The sequence below is a fragment of the Pseudorasbora parva genome, chromosome 21 (genome assembly GCF_024679245.1).
Source record: "Pseudorasbora parva isolate DD20220531a chromosome 21, ASM2467924v1, whole genome shotgun sequence".
Lineage (NCBI taxonomy): Eukaryota > Metazoa > Chordata > Actinopteri > Cypriniformes > Gobionidae > Pseudorasbora > Pseudorasbora parva.
In genome coordinates, this window is record NC_090192.1 from 33,953,846 (window position 1) to 33,971,609 (window position 17,764).

The window sequence follows — 17,764 nt, forward strand, 5'->3', positions numbered from 1 at the left end:
AGATATAGAGTACAGTGCACACCACCATCCAGAACTGTGGGGAAGGTTTTTTGAAAGCAGTCTCTTGCTGACCAAGGTTGCATGTATTTAAACACCAATACAGTAAAAACTGTACAATTGTCAAATATTATTACAGTAAACTGTGATAAGGACCAGACTGAGTCCTCACAAAGAGAACCGCACCAAGGTGTAAACACAGGAGCGATGTTGGCGTCCAAAAAGTTGTTTACTAAAGCGGATGTGCTTTAAATTAAAGAGAAATAAAACAGGTTATCAATAAAACATTCTAAAACTAGAACTGTTACATGCTAAAACAGTACAACTTTTCCTTTTCATCTGAGGACGGTTACAGTGAGCTCAAGAAGCACTACAATAGAGCAGGACAGGTATGACGTCACTTTGTAGGTTAGCATCACGCTAGTTCCCTCGAGAAAAACTTTTGGATTATTGCTAAAAACAAGCTCTGTGATCAGCAAAAGTTTATAATACTTGATCAAGATCACAGATAAACATAACTTTTATGCATTTTGAAGTCCAAATGCTGTTGCCAAAAGTAAAAAGCTAAAGGTAGGCTAACGAATTACACCACATTCCTTCGTATTCAGCTTTTGACAACTCCCAGAACATTTGAGTTAGATTAGTTTGAGCATACTATACACATAATGAGGCTGTAAAAGTGTAATCCCATGTAGCTGCTTCAAAAAATCATGAGGGGGGTAATCCTGATGTATTTTATGTTGTAGAATAAAATGTGAAAGTATCTTGAGCTTGTGTTCACCAAAAAAAACCTTATTTCAGCCATTTAACCAAAACCCACTTTAGGAAGCGGGAACCGGGAACCGGAAGCGCTAAAATGCTATCTTGGTTCCGCGTTTTGGCCTTCATATAGCGATGTCATACCTGCACCACTCTATAACCTTGTTCAATTTCCCTCAAAAAAATATGATCTGTCCTCCAGTCGCCCTTCCACTATTGACGGCTGCCTTAGATACACATTTTCAAGTTTACTAATTGGAGCGTACCAAAAAAAAAAAATGCTCTTGCTTTACCATGATTCATAAATACACAAAATGATTAAGAATAAGAGATTAAAACATGTCAGTAAATACAATTAATAGGATGGATAAAACCAACACATTTGCTCAAACAATTCCATAATAGCTCAAATGAGCGCTCCCTTTTTTAAGGCCATGGCCTGTTTGTCCTTTTCACCTTTTCTCCACCTTTCTATCGTTCGTTTCCTCGCCCAGTCTTTTCTCCTTCCTCTGTTTGTAGAGAATGTCTGTATGTTTGCATTGTGCGCCGCTGTAATTGGCCTCTTTTAAAAGTCAGATCTCCTCTGCTGCATTTCAATTGCAAGCCTTCAAAGAGAACGCTGTGTTTGTGTGCTTGAATGGGCCATCAAACGATATGGGTGTTTTCACGAGCCCCTACTGATTAAAACATTGGCTTCCAGATCCCGTAGGATTCTTGAAGCAACAAGATTAAGCGTTTTGGCTACATCTGGAACCATCCATGGGCTCCTTTGAACAGCGTTGACCTCCATCAGGACCATTTTTTTCTGAAATGTAGATGTGAAAATGGAAACTAAATTAGGTTTGGTGTCTTCCATCATCATGCTCTTATACCTCCTGCTTTTAGGCCACTATAGCCGTATCTTTCATGTGGACCCATTATGAAATGTTTTATTTAGAGGTGTTATTAGGACACACTGTGTCACTATAACCCAAGCAAAGGGCCTTAGTAGTTAATGTGAGGTGATAGCTAGCTGTTATTAACAGTGCAGCAGGTTGTCAGGTGGCGAGTAAAAGGCTAAAATGGTTTTATAGGTTATAAAAAAAAAGCTTAAAACTTGTAACCAGTACTCTTATTCATGTTTTTCCCCCCTCCTTTTCAGATGGTGGTGTTAATGGACCCCATGGAAGATCCAGATGATATTCTTCGAGCTCATCGGTCCAGAGAGAAGACTTACATGTTTGATGTGGCCTTCGATTATTCCGCCACGCAGGCAAGCCTGTTTTCTGTTTTTTTGTCCGTGTATGTTTGTAAGCCAGTGTATATACAAAATTTAACATGCTTTCAAAAGAATCCCATTTATTTGCCTATATGTGTATGCTTTTTTGTGCACTTTTGGCTTCTGTTAAAATGTTTCAATGTATATTCCTTAGGACGAGGTGTACAGATCCACCACTAAAGGCTTAATTGAAGGTCTCATATCAGGCTATAATGCCACTGTTTTTGCCTACGGACCCACAGGTCAGTACCCGGTCATATATTGGGCTAAGCAATATTTAATTCACACTATATAGTCTATGTATAGAAACATCTGGAAAGGGGGGCAGGGGACAGCAGCCCATTTCCATTTAAAGGTACACACACTAAACCCATATAGGGGCAAATTGGACGTGCTATAATGAATGATATGTGGGGTATTTTGAGCTGAAACTAACACACACACATTCTGGGGACACCGACTTATATTACTAAGTTACTAAGATTATTTTCCATTAATTGGTTTAAACATCTGATTCAGTGATTTTGTTTGTATACTGATTTATTCAGGGAAGTGGCTGGTGTTTTTTTTTTTTGGGGGGGGGGGGGGGGGGGTGGATGGATAATAAATACACGAATAGCCTGATGTTGTCATACTCAATTCTAGTCAGAATATGAGTCTGATACTGCTCCATTGGGCTCTGATCATGGGGCATGTTTCAACCGAACCAGGAAAGACCTCAAATAGACAGACCGCCCTAAAGCCCGCCCTATGACTTTAATGGGTCCGGACTGCTCCTGTTCGGGCATAGTTGCTCCACAACGAATCAAGTCCAGAACTCAAATGTTGTGGGCAGGGCTAAATTCGCCTGGCATCCAGGCTATTAAATAAATAAAGTGGTTTATTAATATATTGTTATTTTGGTTCATAAAAAAAGTAAAAAAAAGTAACATTGTCAGACTCTACTCACACACAACCAAACAACAGCATTACATGTATATTTTTAGTGAAGTATAATGAAGTATGAAATATTATGTGTAATATATAATATTATGTTCATTAACACATTGTTCTGTTTGCTGTATACATGTGTGCGGGTATATCCTGAATATCTTTATGCGTGTCATTTAAGTTCAGCTACATTATGCCTGGTTTATTTACCGGGCATAATGGTAAATATTAAGGCATAATTAAAAAAAATTGATTTTATTGTTATGTTGTTCTTACACTGAAATGACGTCCACAGTGACCATATGGCCAAAGTAGTAAAAATCATAGACACCCGGGCACGACTAGGACACACAGATTATCACTCTGATCTTCTTTCCTCCTGCTTAAGGAACAGCTTCAATCAACAAAGTCTGATTCCACAAAAAGACCACTCTGCCAGTACTAACTATAGCACATGATTTATTGATGTTTCCAAATATGATTTATATGTGTTATGTTCACCGATAGCTCATTGAATTCCATTAGGTAATATTTCACCCCTAAATACATTTAAGACATTTGATGCTCCTTTAAATTTGATAACAGTTCATTCCTGGAAAGCAGATGTCTGTCTGGTTGTCTAATCTGCCCTTAGAGTGACTCTTACTGACTGTTCTTGTCTGTGGCCGTGGCTATATAAAGCTGTGCTCAGCCTGACGGGGATAAAAGCCACCTGTAAACATTGTTTCACTCACTATGACTCATCTCACACCTGTGCCATGTTTATGTCATGCTGATGAACATATGCTAATTATCTACAATTATTTCACTTTTATAAAAAGAGATGTAGGCTAGTTATGTATCACAGACCCAATGAAAGAAAGGATTCTAAAAGCAAGTAATGTTTAAGCACATTTTTATTTATTTATTTATTTGTAGTATGTTAAACAATTTCAGTATTATATTGGGTCAATATTTTATGATTTTTATAATATTTCTTTGATTTTCTATTCTATTTATTTACTATTTAATTGTGGTCCTATTAAGCATGTATTTGTGTACAGGTTGTGGGAAGACTTACACTATGCTGGGAACTGACCGAGAACCTGGTATCTACGTTCGCACGTTAAACGACCTGTTCAAAGCCATCGAGGAAACCAGCGATGACATGCAGTACAGCGTCTCGATGTCCTACTTGGAGGTGAGATTTTCATTTGCTTGCTAATTAGGATTTAAGCAGCCACTTGTTTTTTTCCTCCAGTATCACCTGGAGGTTTGATACAGACCATGTAAAGATACCTTCACCCAACTCCCATGCTAAAAAAATGCACATAGGAAAGTAAATTGCCCTCATTCAATTTTAAACATTTTAAAAAAGGGTAACGGCTTAAGTGTTATATGAGAAGATAATCATCAGGCCCGCTTGGATCGACTAAAAGCACGTCTGTTTATCAGCTCTGTTTGCTTGAGGGAGGGGTAATCTTTTTAGTGTGTAATCTTTGATTACGGTGATGTTGTATTGATACAAGAAAGCTTGTTCCCCTACTGAGGTGGGATGGACTTGTTTACTCAAAACAAATACATGCATCCTTGATCCCCTACTGTGTTAGCCTAAAAACAAATCATGTTTTAATGTGACTGCCCAAATAATGAATAGATCTATTATTGATGACTCTGTCACACTTATAGCTACTCTATGTAACATTTCCGACCGCTAGATGGCGCCTATTTAAAACAAAGGCGTAGTCAGATGACTCCAAGATTTAGCTCAGAATCTTGGGGCATGTGATCTTCACCTCACAGCCGGTGGAAAAGAATTGGAATAGGACTTTGGCAAAAATCATGTTGATGGATGCGGTTATTAACGTTACTGTAGTATGAAGCAGAGCACGACTGAGTGTTGTAGAGCTGAGCAAGGCCGCTGGAGCGATTGTTACGCAAACACACGCCTCGCGAGCAGTGGGACTTTTATTAGGACGGGACACAGTCGCCGGCGTCATTTCCGCTTTTCCATTCTTGAGCAAGGGGGTAATCTAGCACTCGGAAAGCTTACCTCCCATAGGGGCGGCCATTGCTAACCAAGCCATCACCTGCTGTTAGCATCCCATTGACTCCCATTCATTTTTGACTCAATTTGACAGTGAATAACTTTACATCTGAGGCGTTTAAAGACTCCATTTGTCCATTGTTTATTTCTAAAGAAACACGACAATGTATAAAAGGCTCCATTGCCTTGTATCTTGCACTATCGCCCCGTAGAAGCTGTTTTTGTAAAAATAGGCTAACGATTGCGTCATAACCAACGCGACTCTGTCGCACAGTTAAGAAATTACTGTATAGACAGGAGGAGACGCTCAGAAGCAATCTTTTACTGTCTGTAAGGCAGTCGGGGGGAACGTGAAGACATAAAGTCTGATAAAGTCAAGGGAGAAGAATGGGGAAGGGGAAGAATGGTGATTTGAGATTTCACTTTCCACAACCTACAGTCAGTTTTATTACATTAAGACTTACAACTGTCAGACAGGTTGCTTACGTCACATCTACGTCGTCAAGCTCAGTCTGAGCCTGCGCATTACTCTCAGCCATCAGGAAGTGAGTGCTTCTAATTGACTTCATTTTCCACCGTTGAAGTCTATGTGGTCGCTGTGTCCATTTATTTTACTGTCTATGGTCGTGAGTAGAGGTAATTGTAACCCCTACTGTTCGGACCTGGGATTCGAATCCGGGTCCGCCGGCATGAGAGTCGGACGCTCTAACAAGGAGGCTAAAGGCTGCAACCTCTAGCGTCAGTCGCTAGAGCGTCTCTTGAGGTCAGAGGAGTGAGGTTTACTCGCACAGCAACTTCTACTAGCTGGCCTCCGTTACATAATGCAACTCTGTTTATCATATTAGATACATTTAAGAGTGTTTAAAATCATGTTATGACATTACTCTGTGCGTTCGCTCAGCGGCTGCCTTGACAATTGTTGCACATTGCTAAGAGCAAAGCGATTCTGCCAAATAAAACCAAGGTTAACGCAGATATGACGCATTTGACAGGCGACTCCCTCAGGCGGCCAGTTCCTTGGTTAAAATAGTAATTTTCTCACAATTTACAAATAGTTGAGAACATTTGGGATATAGTAAGAACTCAGCTGAACGAAATATAACACTGGCCTAGTGTTTTTTTTTAAATATATTTTACTGCAAAAATACAGCATAGTGCACCTTTAACAAGCCTCTAACTGTCTTTTTTATGTATTTCATCCAAGATTCATGTATATGTTACCAGGTTTTTTACAATTGTCTCAAGTGCTGTGTCCCACACTTTGTTACATTATGTGGACAGACTAAGGGCCAGATTTACTAAATAGGGCAAATTAGCTGTTATTAGCAAATTAATGCAGATAAGAGTGGAAAGTTCTGTGCGTGATCTACTGACGATACTCAAATTTAAAAACACCAATGCAATCGGATCATTTCCATAGCAGCGTCCAAAAGCAGCATCAAATTAGCATCTGGTTTAAGACATGCTTTTTGGGCGGTAAATAATGGTACAAACACCAGAAAATTGACTTGCATAAACCTTAGTAAATCACCTTGTATGATAAAGTTGAATACTCTCCTCCCATAAATTTGGCTTCTAAAAGGGATGCTCCTAAATGCATATGCAACAATGTCAGCCGCAGAAATAACCCTGTCTACGCCTTTTCAGCATACATTTTAGTGTCTTTTAGTAAATTCTGAAGGTTTTTTTTTTTCAACTAAAAGTGGGTTTGCTCTTGTGCAAGCTGTTAGTGTATCTGGCACTGCGTTTTAAGCCGTGAAACTTGTCACATTGTGCCTGGTTAGGACACACTGTAAGGTTCAAGTACATACAAAAAGAAAAAAACAGTCAGTCAACTTGGTTTCTACCAAAGACCAGAAGTGATAATTGAACACTGTGTGCATGGATATTGTTGCACTTTCACCACTGTAAAGGTGAAATAACACATTGTCAAGCATCAGTGTCAGACACTAGAGAAATGCTGTGGAACAGACTTTGATTGACAAAATGGGCAATGAGATTGTCAAGAAAATATGTGAGACAGTGAGAGGTGGGAAAAAAGACTGAGAATTGAAGTGATGCTCCTGTCAGCTGGAATATATGATCTCAAATGCACATGCATCAGCTGTCAAAACAGGACTTTGAAGGCTAAACTGGAGCGCTGGGAGATAAAACTACAAAAAGATTTACATTGAAGGAGGTACCCAAGTCATATCTAGAGAACATAATATATAGACTTGAGATTGAGTTCTATTGACTTAACCACCTCGCAACACAACAATCACTCAAAATTCCTAACTGCATTGGGAGCAATTCACTATGCTATAAGGAAACATTTCAATTAGTTCAATGCAGTTTTATAATAAAACCATGCACTTGCACACACACACACACACACACACACACACACACACACACACACACACACACACACACACACACACACACACACACACACACACACACACACACACACACACACACACACACACACACACACAACACAGAGAACTGTTTGAATTCTTTAGGTTAAAGGGGTGTTTGGGATGTGCAGACCTATGAGTAAGCCACTCCGTCCACAGGGAAATAGCAACCTTCAGTAAATAGCACAATGCTCTCCTGTCCTCCGCTTTTCTTACACCTTCACATTAAAACTCCTGTTTACTTTGGGCCGTCCAAATGCTCAAGAGGATGCTTCCCTGGAGAGAACGCGTTTTTATTCTCAGCTTCTGTGGTTTAGGTTTCGACCTCCCAGTTTATCCTTTCGATTTTTTCTCTTTCCGTCCATCTACATCTGTAGCAGGTCTTCTACTCTTCCTCTGTCAATGGCTTCTTTTCATACCGTCAGCGTCACCCTAAAATTATCACATGCTTACGGCACATCACAGTGACCTCACTGACAGAAATGAAATATTAAGTTCGGGGCGACTTAATTTGAGAGCTTTTGAGGCGACCGCAGATGGCGCTCAGGATGTGGCCTTGTTCTAAACCGGGTTGAATGAAGCTTATTGAAATATTCTGAAATATGAAATCCCACATTCATCTCTCCACTAGCATCCTGGAAGTACTGTTTACAGATTCAGATTTTTTTTTTTATTAAACATTGAAATGTGTGGATTACTTAATTAATGTATTGTTGATTTAATTAGTGTTTTGGCAATGAAAACCTAATGTGGTACTAGATGACTTCAGATCTTTCTCTTTACGAAAATGCGCCATGATCTCGCTGTGTACTAAATGTTCATTAAAGAGTTAGTTCAACCGAAAATTTAAATTCGGTCATTAATTTCGTACCCTAATGTCGTTCGACACCCGTAAGACCTCTGTTCATCTTCAGAACACAAATAAAGATATTTTTGTTGAAATCCGATGGCTCAGAAAGGCCTTCATTGACACCAATGTTATTTCGTCTCTCAAGACCCATAAAAGGCACTAAAGACGTCGTTACAAAGCCCATCTCACTACAGCGACTCTACAATAATTGTATGCAGTGACGAGAATAGTTTTTGTGCGCAAAAAACAAAATAATGACAAATAGTGATGGGCCGAATTAAAAAGAAAGTTTCGAACCGTTATGAATCAGCTTATTGATTCATGAGTTCTTACGGGTGTCGAACGACATTAGGGTAAGTAAATAATGAGATAATTTTCATTTTTGGGTGAACTAACCCTCTATTTAACTGCTCTTTTGTCAGTAATTCCTTTCAAATTTCACAAATTATAGCCTTTCTTCATGTGCTCTTGTACAGCACGGTTCTAGCAATGGAAAGGTCACAGATGGCACATTCTGATATTTATGCACGTCAAGTCAGCTCAGATAAAAGCATCTGTCAAATGCATGAATGTAAATGTCAAGCGCATTAATGTTCATGCATAAACAATGGTGTCGATCTTGAAATATAAGCGTGGTCTTCAATCTTGTGTTTCAGATCTACAATGAGATGATAAGAGACTTGCTGAATCCATCATCTGGGTTCCTGGACCTGAGAGAGGACTCAAAGGGAGAGATACAGGTCGCAGGAATCACAGAGGTCTCCACTCTTAATGCAAGAGAGGTTAGTGAGACACATTATTGTGACCCCATGTTACGTTACTAGCATTTTGATATAAAGATGTAACTTTTTTAATATAAATAAATACTGACACAACAGTCAGTGTTTATTACATTAATTTCCTCCCAAAAATAAGTCTTCATCACTCATCTTTAGATGGGTGAGATTAATAATGAAATGAATATGATATATATATATATCCTTACTGACCACCTTACTGACCACAAACTATTGAACTATATAAAATACAAATATTACTGCATTAGGACCATAGTTGAGGGTAATTTCATAAGAAATAAGAACAGAGAATAGCAGTTTAATGCGCTTATATTTGTATTTTAATTAGTTCAATAGTTTGTGGTCAGTAATTTTTTTTTTCAGCAAGTTGAAAATGTATCAAAAGTGACAGTAAGGACATTTATAATGCTACAATATTTCCATTTCCCATTTCCATTTTGCAGTTTTCAAAAATGTATCATAATTATACATTTTCCTTGAGCACCAAATCAGCATCTTAGAATAATTTCTGAAGGATCATGTGACTGAAGACTGGAGTAATGATGCTGAACATTTTACCATCACAGGATATAAAACTAGAAAATAGCTATTTAAAATAGTAGTTACGTTTGAAAATATTACAGTTTTTACTGTATTTTTCATCAAATCAAATTCATCAAAATAATATTGCTGAGAATGCCGACCCAAACTTTTTTGAAAAAGTGACTGTGTATAAATGTAGTTTTCTCTTTTTTTTTCTCTCGCTCAGATTATGGAGTTGTTAGTGAAAGGAAACAAGCAGAGAACACAAGAGCCGACGGCAGCCAATCAGACGTCTTCTCGCTCTCACGCTGTGCTGCAGGTGGTCGTGCGACAGCAGAGCCGATGTCGAGACATCCTGCAGGAAGTGCGATTTGCACGACTCTTCATGATCGATTTAGCAGGGTCTGAACGTGCTTCACAGGTATGATGTGTTTGTGTGTGAGAAGGTGGGATATTTGTGTGAGCGAGACATAAAAGTCTATTCATCATTCAGGCACTACGTAAAAGCACAGTTGGTGGGCTCAGAAGTATGTCCGTTTTGATTGTAAATTTGATATCCATTAAAAGCAAAGCTATCAATCTTTCTTCTTACATAAATGCTGGCACAGTTGGCTTCAAATATATTTAGAATCATAAATCAGCCAGTGACGAGGGAACAATTGCAAGAGTGATTTAACTATTAGTGATAAACTAATGGAGGGAACATGGAGGGGAAATTAAGCTGTCTAAAATGAAATAATTTGTTCATTATTAAAATACATTATGATGCATGAGGCACCTGTCCATTTAAGAGTTTTTGATAAAAGACTTATGAATCATGTTTTATATTAAAGTGTCATTTCCGCTCACAGCATGAGACTGGAGAATATTACATGAGAGAACACATTGTGAGCATGCCATGTATTTGCTATGGAAACAGTTAAAAAAATCACCCAGGCATCCTGTGAGTTTTAACATGCATGTGACAGGCACAAAAGGTGATCACTTTGTTTCTGGTTATGGGGTATTGTTGCTCAGAAACATGAGTGGTTATTTGTTCTCTATTGATGAGGAAGACAAGCCTGTTGCACAACTATTCAGAGACGTATGAGAGCGCCCCCTGCTGGATGCTTTAACAGACTCCCTAACCCACATGTAGACGGTCGGTTTAGCATCTTGGTGCAATAACTACTGTTTCTACTTTCAGACACAGAACAGAGGTCAGAGGTTAAAAGAGGGTGCTCATATCAACCGTTCTCTGCTCGCGCTGGGGAACTGCATCAATGCTTTGAGTGAAAAGAACGGCAACAAATACGTCAACTACAGAGACAGCAAGCTCACACGATTGCTCAAGGTACAGATATATGATTCTTCATGAGCAGAAACACTCGTGGGATATTTTTCTTGTTGTCTTACTGGGGTTTGCACATGTCTGCAGGATTCTCTCGGAGGAAACAGTCGGACGGTGATGATTGCTCACATAAGCCCTGCATCTCTAGCCTTCGAGGATTCAAGGAATACCCTGACTTACGCCGACCGTGCCAAAAGCATCCGCACACGGGTTAGTTTGACTCATGATAAAACAACGGACAACCTAACCACCTACTTGCTCTACTCTTTTAAAGTTTGGTGTCAAAATATATAATCTATATATGTCTAATATATTTAATAATATATAAAATACAGCAAATCAGCATTTTACAATGATCTCTGAAAGATCATCATGTGACACTGAAGACTAGATCAATGATTGCTGAGAAATTTAGCTTTGCCATCACAGGAATGAATTATATTTAAGTTCAAGTTCCATTTAGTTTATACATTATATATTTAACAATATTAAAAATAAAAAAATTAATATTATACACACACACACACAGACACACACACACACACACACGCACACACACACACACACTTGATCCATAGGTATAAACAAGTGGTTAATACACAATAACAAGAAGCAGGAAGAGAAACAGAACAGTTGACAGACAATAAAGAGCAAAAAATGATGCGGTTTTAAATTACAGCGATAATCTGTGCTTTGCTTTCGGTGTTGTTTTTAACATCACCGATGCCGTTGATTCTCAGTGTGTGGGTGATGTCAACATGTAATTGAGATTGACGGAAATGTGGAGGTGAAAAATGAACAACACATGCCAGGGCATATACATACACAAAAACACACTTCCATGCTACTCATGCAGACCGTTTTGTTAAAGCTTGAGTTAGTCTGCCTAAGATTGTTAGTTTTTTTGTGACACATTTTGTGTTTGGTTAGATTTGAATTTTATGATTGTTATAATTTACTCTTCTTTTGCAGGTAAAGAGAAACCTGTTGAATGTGTCCTATCACATCGCCCAGTACACCAGCATCATCTCTGACCTGCGCAGCGAGATTCAGCGGCTGAAGAAGAAGATAGCAGACCAGGCCAGTAGACAGCTCAACCCGGACCGAACAGACATCCGCCATGTTCAAGGTAACACCGGAAGTGATATTTACCATTGATGCCACCTCTATTCTATTCTATTCTATTCTATTCTATTCTATTCTATTCTATTCTATTCTATTCTATTCTATTCTATTCTATTCTATTCTATTCTATTTAGATTCTTTTTCATTCTTTTTTAATTGATTCTGATCTAAAAGATTATTTTCTAATTGATTCTGGTCTATTCTATTCTAATAGATCATTTTCTGTTCAATTATATTTTATGTTCAAGTGATTTTATTCTTATAGATTATTATTTTTTGTTTGATTTTGATTATTTTCCTCTTGATTCTGTTTTATTCTGTTTGGTTAAAATTGTTTTGTATCTATTCTATTCGGTTCTATTCTATTTCTGTTTGGTTTGACTAGATTCCTTCTCATTGATTCAGTTCAATTTTATTCTAAATGATTATTCTATTCTGTTCTGTTACATTTATTCACTGTTCTTTTTTAAGTTAGATGAGTATTATAACATTATTGTTCTCTGTTTTGCCTCTAGCGGAGGTGCAGGCTCACTCGTCTCAGCAGAGCCGGGCTGAGATGGACCAACTGCGGGAGCAGCTGATCGATGCGTTTAGACAGCAGATGGACATCAGGAAGCGTCTCATGGAGCTGGACAACAGCAATATGGAAATCCAGATAGACACATCCAAACACCTGCTGACAATTGCAGAGTGAGTCTTTATTCAAACTCAAAGATTTTCAAACTTTATTCAAACTCAAAGATTACAAATAAATGCTCAGTGGCCCTAAAAGTTTATGATTTTGAATTTTGTTGATAGTTGTATTAAATGCGTGTTCAGTTTTTTTTATTTTTTTTTATTGAAATATTGTCTGTCTCCGTCTAGCTGGGAGCAAGAGCGCTTTAGGAGAAGAAAGAAGTGGCAGGGGGAGAGGAGGAAGGAGACTTTTAATAAGGATGAAAGTGAAAAAGACTCAGACTCACCAGAGTCTTTGCCTGACAGCACAGAGACACAAGAAGTGGCCATTGCCAGAGAGAACCTCGTCACGCTTATGACCGAGCAGAAGAAAATACAAAAACAGAAGGTAATGTCATTAGTAACCACTAGAGGGCAGATCAGCACCTCAGAAATCTCATATTCCCGCCCTGGACCAATAGTATTGAGAAGACATTTTAGCAACTCAATTTGTCAAACTTTTTTTTTTTTAACTGGTTCTCATTCTGTTTTATTTATTTTTTTAAAACATCACACAAAATTGGGAATCATATGTTTCATGCTCTAGTGATATAAATGAAAGAGTTTAAAATGTTTATGATTTCAGTGTCATACAGTTTTAAGTTTCTAGAGTCCAGTCATTTTAATTTACTTGGTGAATCTCTAACCAAATCATTATTCATTACAAAAATTATTTGTTTGCGAGACATGTCTATAATTACAGCCAAGATGAAGCGCTTAGGATTCACTGTTTATATGGAGAATTTTCAATCTGAATGCTTCTCCCGAGAGGAATCCTTTTATTTTTGAAAAATGTTTGTGTGATGCTGTGCGCTCTTGTGTGTATAAGTAAACAAAGTGTGCGCGTTGTTGACCCGCCTTTAGCCCATATTAATAATGCGTCCTTTAAATAAAAACAAAATACTGCATTTTTGACTTTAGACTAGGTTTTTGTTGGTCAATGCCGCAGTCGTTTTCAGTTCCTCAAAATAGAAACGCGCCAACAATGTGCCTAAACACACCTCGTTTTCAGACCAGCACGCCCATGGACGAACAGATGGGCACGAGGGCATTTGCTATTTAAATAACTTGGTGCTGAACATAAAAAATGATAACTGCACTGGGCTGAAAATAGCAAAAAAACACAGGTCGTGACTGCCTTCACATTGCACTGTGTGTATGATAGGGTGCTTAATCTTGTAATGGAGAAAAATATTCAAAAGACATTAGCTCTGTTTCAAAACATTCATTTGAAACACTCTGCATAAGCAGTGCATTCTGGGATTTCCTTATCCACGCATAAGCAGAGATAAATTGTACATGACTAGCAGTGTTAATAAAGTCCCTCATCATTTTAATTGACCATAGTTCCCCTGTTCTCTTTAGGCCGGAATGGAGCAGCGCCTGGCAGAGCTGAGAGAGAAAGCTCGACGTCTCGAAGAGCTTCTCCCCCGCCGCGTGAGCTCAGAGGAGCAGAGGGAAGTGCTTTGCCTCCTTTGCAAGGTCCACGAGCTGGAGATTGAGAATGCAGAGATGCAGTCCAGCGCTCTGCTTAAGGACAACGTGATCCGACAGAAAAACGTGGTAGTGCAGCGTTTTGAACAGCACAGACACCTCTGCCATGAGATCATCCAGCAGCAGAGGCAATTTATCGATGGTGAGTCATTCGCAGGAATACAAGATGGCACAGAAATCTTAGCCAGAGATGAATCGGTTGCAAAGTTTTTCAAATGATGCAAAGCAGAAACAGAAATAGTTACTTTTGTAATGCAATTGATTGAATGAGTGAATGAATGGACGAATGAATGAACAAATAAATAAAGTCCCCCTTTAGTCAAACATTTTATCCCTTAAAACTCATCTTTGATCACCAAAATGACTTGCATTAAAGTATACTAAATAAAGCAAGGGTGTAGATACATTCAGGATATGCGGAACAAGAATATGCAAATTAGCCCCGCCTCCACTCACTCACACCAACTCAGAGATCCACTCGGTCAACTTTACTGTAGCAGACGCTACACAATAACAAGTAAAAATACTGGTTTAATTCAGCCATACATGTTTGATTCAGAAGAAGTAGAAGAGAATTATGCATGCTCGTCTATAGTCGATGCAGAAGAATGATAATGCGCTTTATGTATTGCTCTCTGCAGTGTAGGACATAAAACTGTAATTAATATGATTAGCCTTTGGCTTGATTACGTTATCTAACAGCTAATAATGTGTTGCTTATGTTACACAAACCATGCTACCATTCTCCATCTAAAAATCAGCATCCTTAGAAACGTCAATAGAGAAAGGCATATAGTTTATTATAACGTCATGTTATTCATCATATACATAATTCACCTGCTATGTTGCTGAATGTACCCTGATTTTTCATTTAAAAAGAAAAAGAAAGCCAGTATTACATGGCTTCTCTTGAGACTTGAGAATAGTTAAAGGGAAATGCTGTTTCATGCATACTGAGCTTTTTACACTGTTAAACACTTGGATTCCCATCCTAAACATAGACAAAGTTTCAAAAACTAATGTTGGACGTTTGATGGAGTATTTCTGTGTCAAAAATACTCCTTCCGGTTTCTCACAAGTTTCGGAGAGTTTTTTTCGAGTATGGGTCGGTTTGACGTTAATAAGAGCGGAAGGTGCTTGTATGGGCCGTACGGGCTCTTCTCCCGGAAGGGTGCGCGCGCGTGACTAGAGCGAGAGAGGAAATGCACGCCCATAAACACTCGCTCAGCTGCAGATCCAGTCGTCCGTGAACACTTATGACGCGCCGCGCTCCACTTTATTCCTATGGGTGACATCAAGCGACTTCAACGCTTCAGCACAGCATTCTGGGAAGGCAGCGCTGCATTTGAACCGATTTGAACGCAGAAATGACGGTAAGCTTCACAACATCGCTTCAGTCGCGTCACAAAGTGGATCTCCACAGTCACTGCTGTCACAGGACTTCACCAAATCATATAATTCGATAAAGGTTCGGTCCTGCTTTGGAAGCAGCTGGTGAGTAAAACTGCTTCAAATGTCTATGCTGTTGGCTATCGTCGCGTGAGTACACATCAGTAAACGGCACGGACTCCATTGTTCTTCGGACTCCAGAAGTTCTTCTATGTATAACGTTACACTAGTCTGATGTGCAAAACCGTTTTGCTTGCTACTGCTAAGGTTTAGTCGCATACAATAGTCCATAAACCGAATCATGTCCTCATAAACTGCGAGTAAACACACACAAATGTTGACAGGCCACTAAATACAGTACATATTTAGTGACGGACGGACGTCCTGCTGTTGCTTTTTCTCCTGTTCAATTTATTTCAGCCTCCGAATGATTCTGGATCATATATCTATCAGCTGAGATCGATAGCCATGGGTTTCTCCGGGAAGTCTCCGCTTTGTGAGCGCTCGTCATTCTTTAGCTCCGCCCACACGATATGCCTCCAGGCACTCGTTTTTTTCCGGAAAGACTTGGTACTGCCTATATTTATTTTATAAATATTAGGGGTGACCCCGAATAGTCGAAGATTCGATGCATCGATATGCAGAGCCTGATTCGACCACCGATCTCACGGTCGAATCTTCGCGGGTGTTATGAAACGAGGATCATACCATTTTGGCAGTATGGGGGTGCTCAATATTTTAAAGACGTGTCGCTAAAATCCTGCTGCAATAAAGAGCGCTTTCGTGCAGCTCATCTGTCAGTCAATTCAAAATTGAGCTCGCATTTATATAATTTGCGCGTCAGGTGGCGGTGTGAGTGAGGGGCTGAGCTTCGCCTACATCTTCACCTGCTTTAGGCACAATCGGCTGCAGAACGTGCATGTAAACACACTCAAAGTGTTCTTTTCCTCTCTAGGCAGGTATATTTTTAAGTTTATTTATCAAAATGTTCTTTTATATATTTGTGTGATGTTCTGTATTTTGATCGCGGCTTTAACGTGTTATGAGAAAACGGTTTATTAATGTTTATCCACCACATTACCTTTTAGGCTATTTAAACCTAAATAAGAAAGCCATTGTCAGTTCGTCTGTCAATTGGCAGGCAGTTTTGGTCGCTTTATTAAAAGTTGTTGCTGTGTGCAGTAATAAAAGCGTAATAATAAAAGTGTAAAGGAAAATAAAAATAATTTCACCCTTCTGCTGACAGTGTCGTGCTCCTCCCAACCCATTCACACACACAGATGATTCGACTATCAGTCGGCCATAGAGAGATTCGACAATTCTGATTCGATTGTCTACATCCTTAATCGAGGACAGCCCTGATAAATATAATAAAACTAAAGACTTTTCGGAGATATGAATGATGCAATACTACTCTATAGGTACTCAAGATTGACATGAGATTGACTGAAACTGAGTGTTTCACCCCCCCCTTTAATGATATACTAAAGGCCGCCCACAAGTTGACATGATTGGTTACAACGTAGTTTGTGATTTCAAAAGAGTTTTTGAGACTGTCTTTGGTTCACTGCAGAGTTATGGATTATATTGTCCGCATTGGTTTAACTTTGAATTGATTTAAATACCACAAGAAGCTTATTTAAATCCCACATAGACATATAAACAGCACTTTAAAACTTAATTTTCCCCTCAGGGGGTCTTTAATATAAAAGTATTAGGTTTAAATGATAAATTATTACTTTAATAAATAAATAGGATTGATATATAGATTTTTGTATGCAAGTTAAAATTTGGTTATGAACATTGAAGGTGAATGATGGTTTTGCAGATCACAGTCTCCTAGTCCCTCCTCATCTTCAAGAGCTGTATGAGATGTATATGAAGGAAATGGATGAGAAGAACTTGGACAGAGTTGTGGCCCTGGATAAGTTCACCATTCGTACTCTTAAGGTACATCGAGCAGGCATTTTTTTGATTGCAAGTCAATATGAAATCAACCCTGACTGCATTTGCTTTCTGAGTACACATTGCTTCTCTTATTTTGCATATTATATTAGTGCACATAAAAAAATTTAATTAAAAAAAACCTGCCTAAAAAAAACATTTTCCTTGACTTGAAAATGCATCCTAATGTGACAGTAAAATGAGTTTCATGTTGACCTTACAAGCAC

The 17,764-nt window shown here is 38.7% G+C and overlaps 1 protein-coding gene across 1 annotated transcript in view; it reads left to right on the plus strand.

Moving 5' to 3' along the window:
* kif19 (kinesin family member 19) overlaps nucleotides 1–17,764 on the plus strand; it is a 52,646-nt gene that overhangs the window by 30,373 nt on the left and 4,509 nt on the right. Inside the window, exons 3-14 of the mRNA XM_067429353.1 lie at nucleotides 1,898–2,008; nucleotides 2,169–2,256; nucleotides 3,988–4,124; nucleotides 8,879–9,004; nucleotides 9,768–9,962; nucleotides 10,728–10,874; nucleotides 10,959–11,081; nucleotides 11,844–12,000; nucleotides 12,512–12,686; nucleotides 12,861–13,059; nucleotides 14,076–14,346; nucleotides 17,422–17,543. Coding sequence (XP_067285454.1) covers nucleotides 1,898–2,008; nucleotides 2,169–2,256; nucleotides 3,988–4,124; nucleotides 8,879–9,004; nucleotides 9,768–9,962; nucleotides 10,728–10,874; nucleotides 10,959–11,081; nucleotides 11,844–12,000; nucleotides 12,512–12,686; nucleotides 12,861–13,059; nucleotides 14,076–14,346; nucleotides 17,422–17,543 — 1,851 coding nt within the window. The remainder of the gene's footprint in view (nucleotides 1–1,897; nucleotides 2,009–2,168; nucleotides 2,257–3,987; nucleotides 4,125–8,878; nucleotides 9,005–9,767; nucleotides 9,963–10,727; nucleotides 10,875–10,958; nucleotides 11,082–11,843; nucleotides 12,001–12,511; nucleotides 12,687–12,860; nucleotides 13,060–14,075; nucleotides 14,347–17,421; nucleotides 17,544–17,764) is intronic.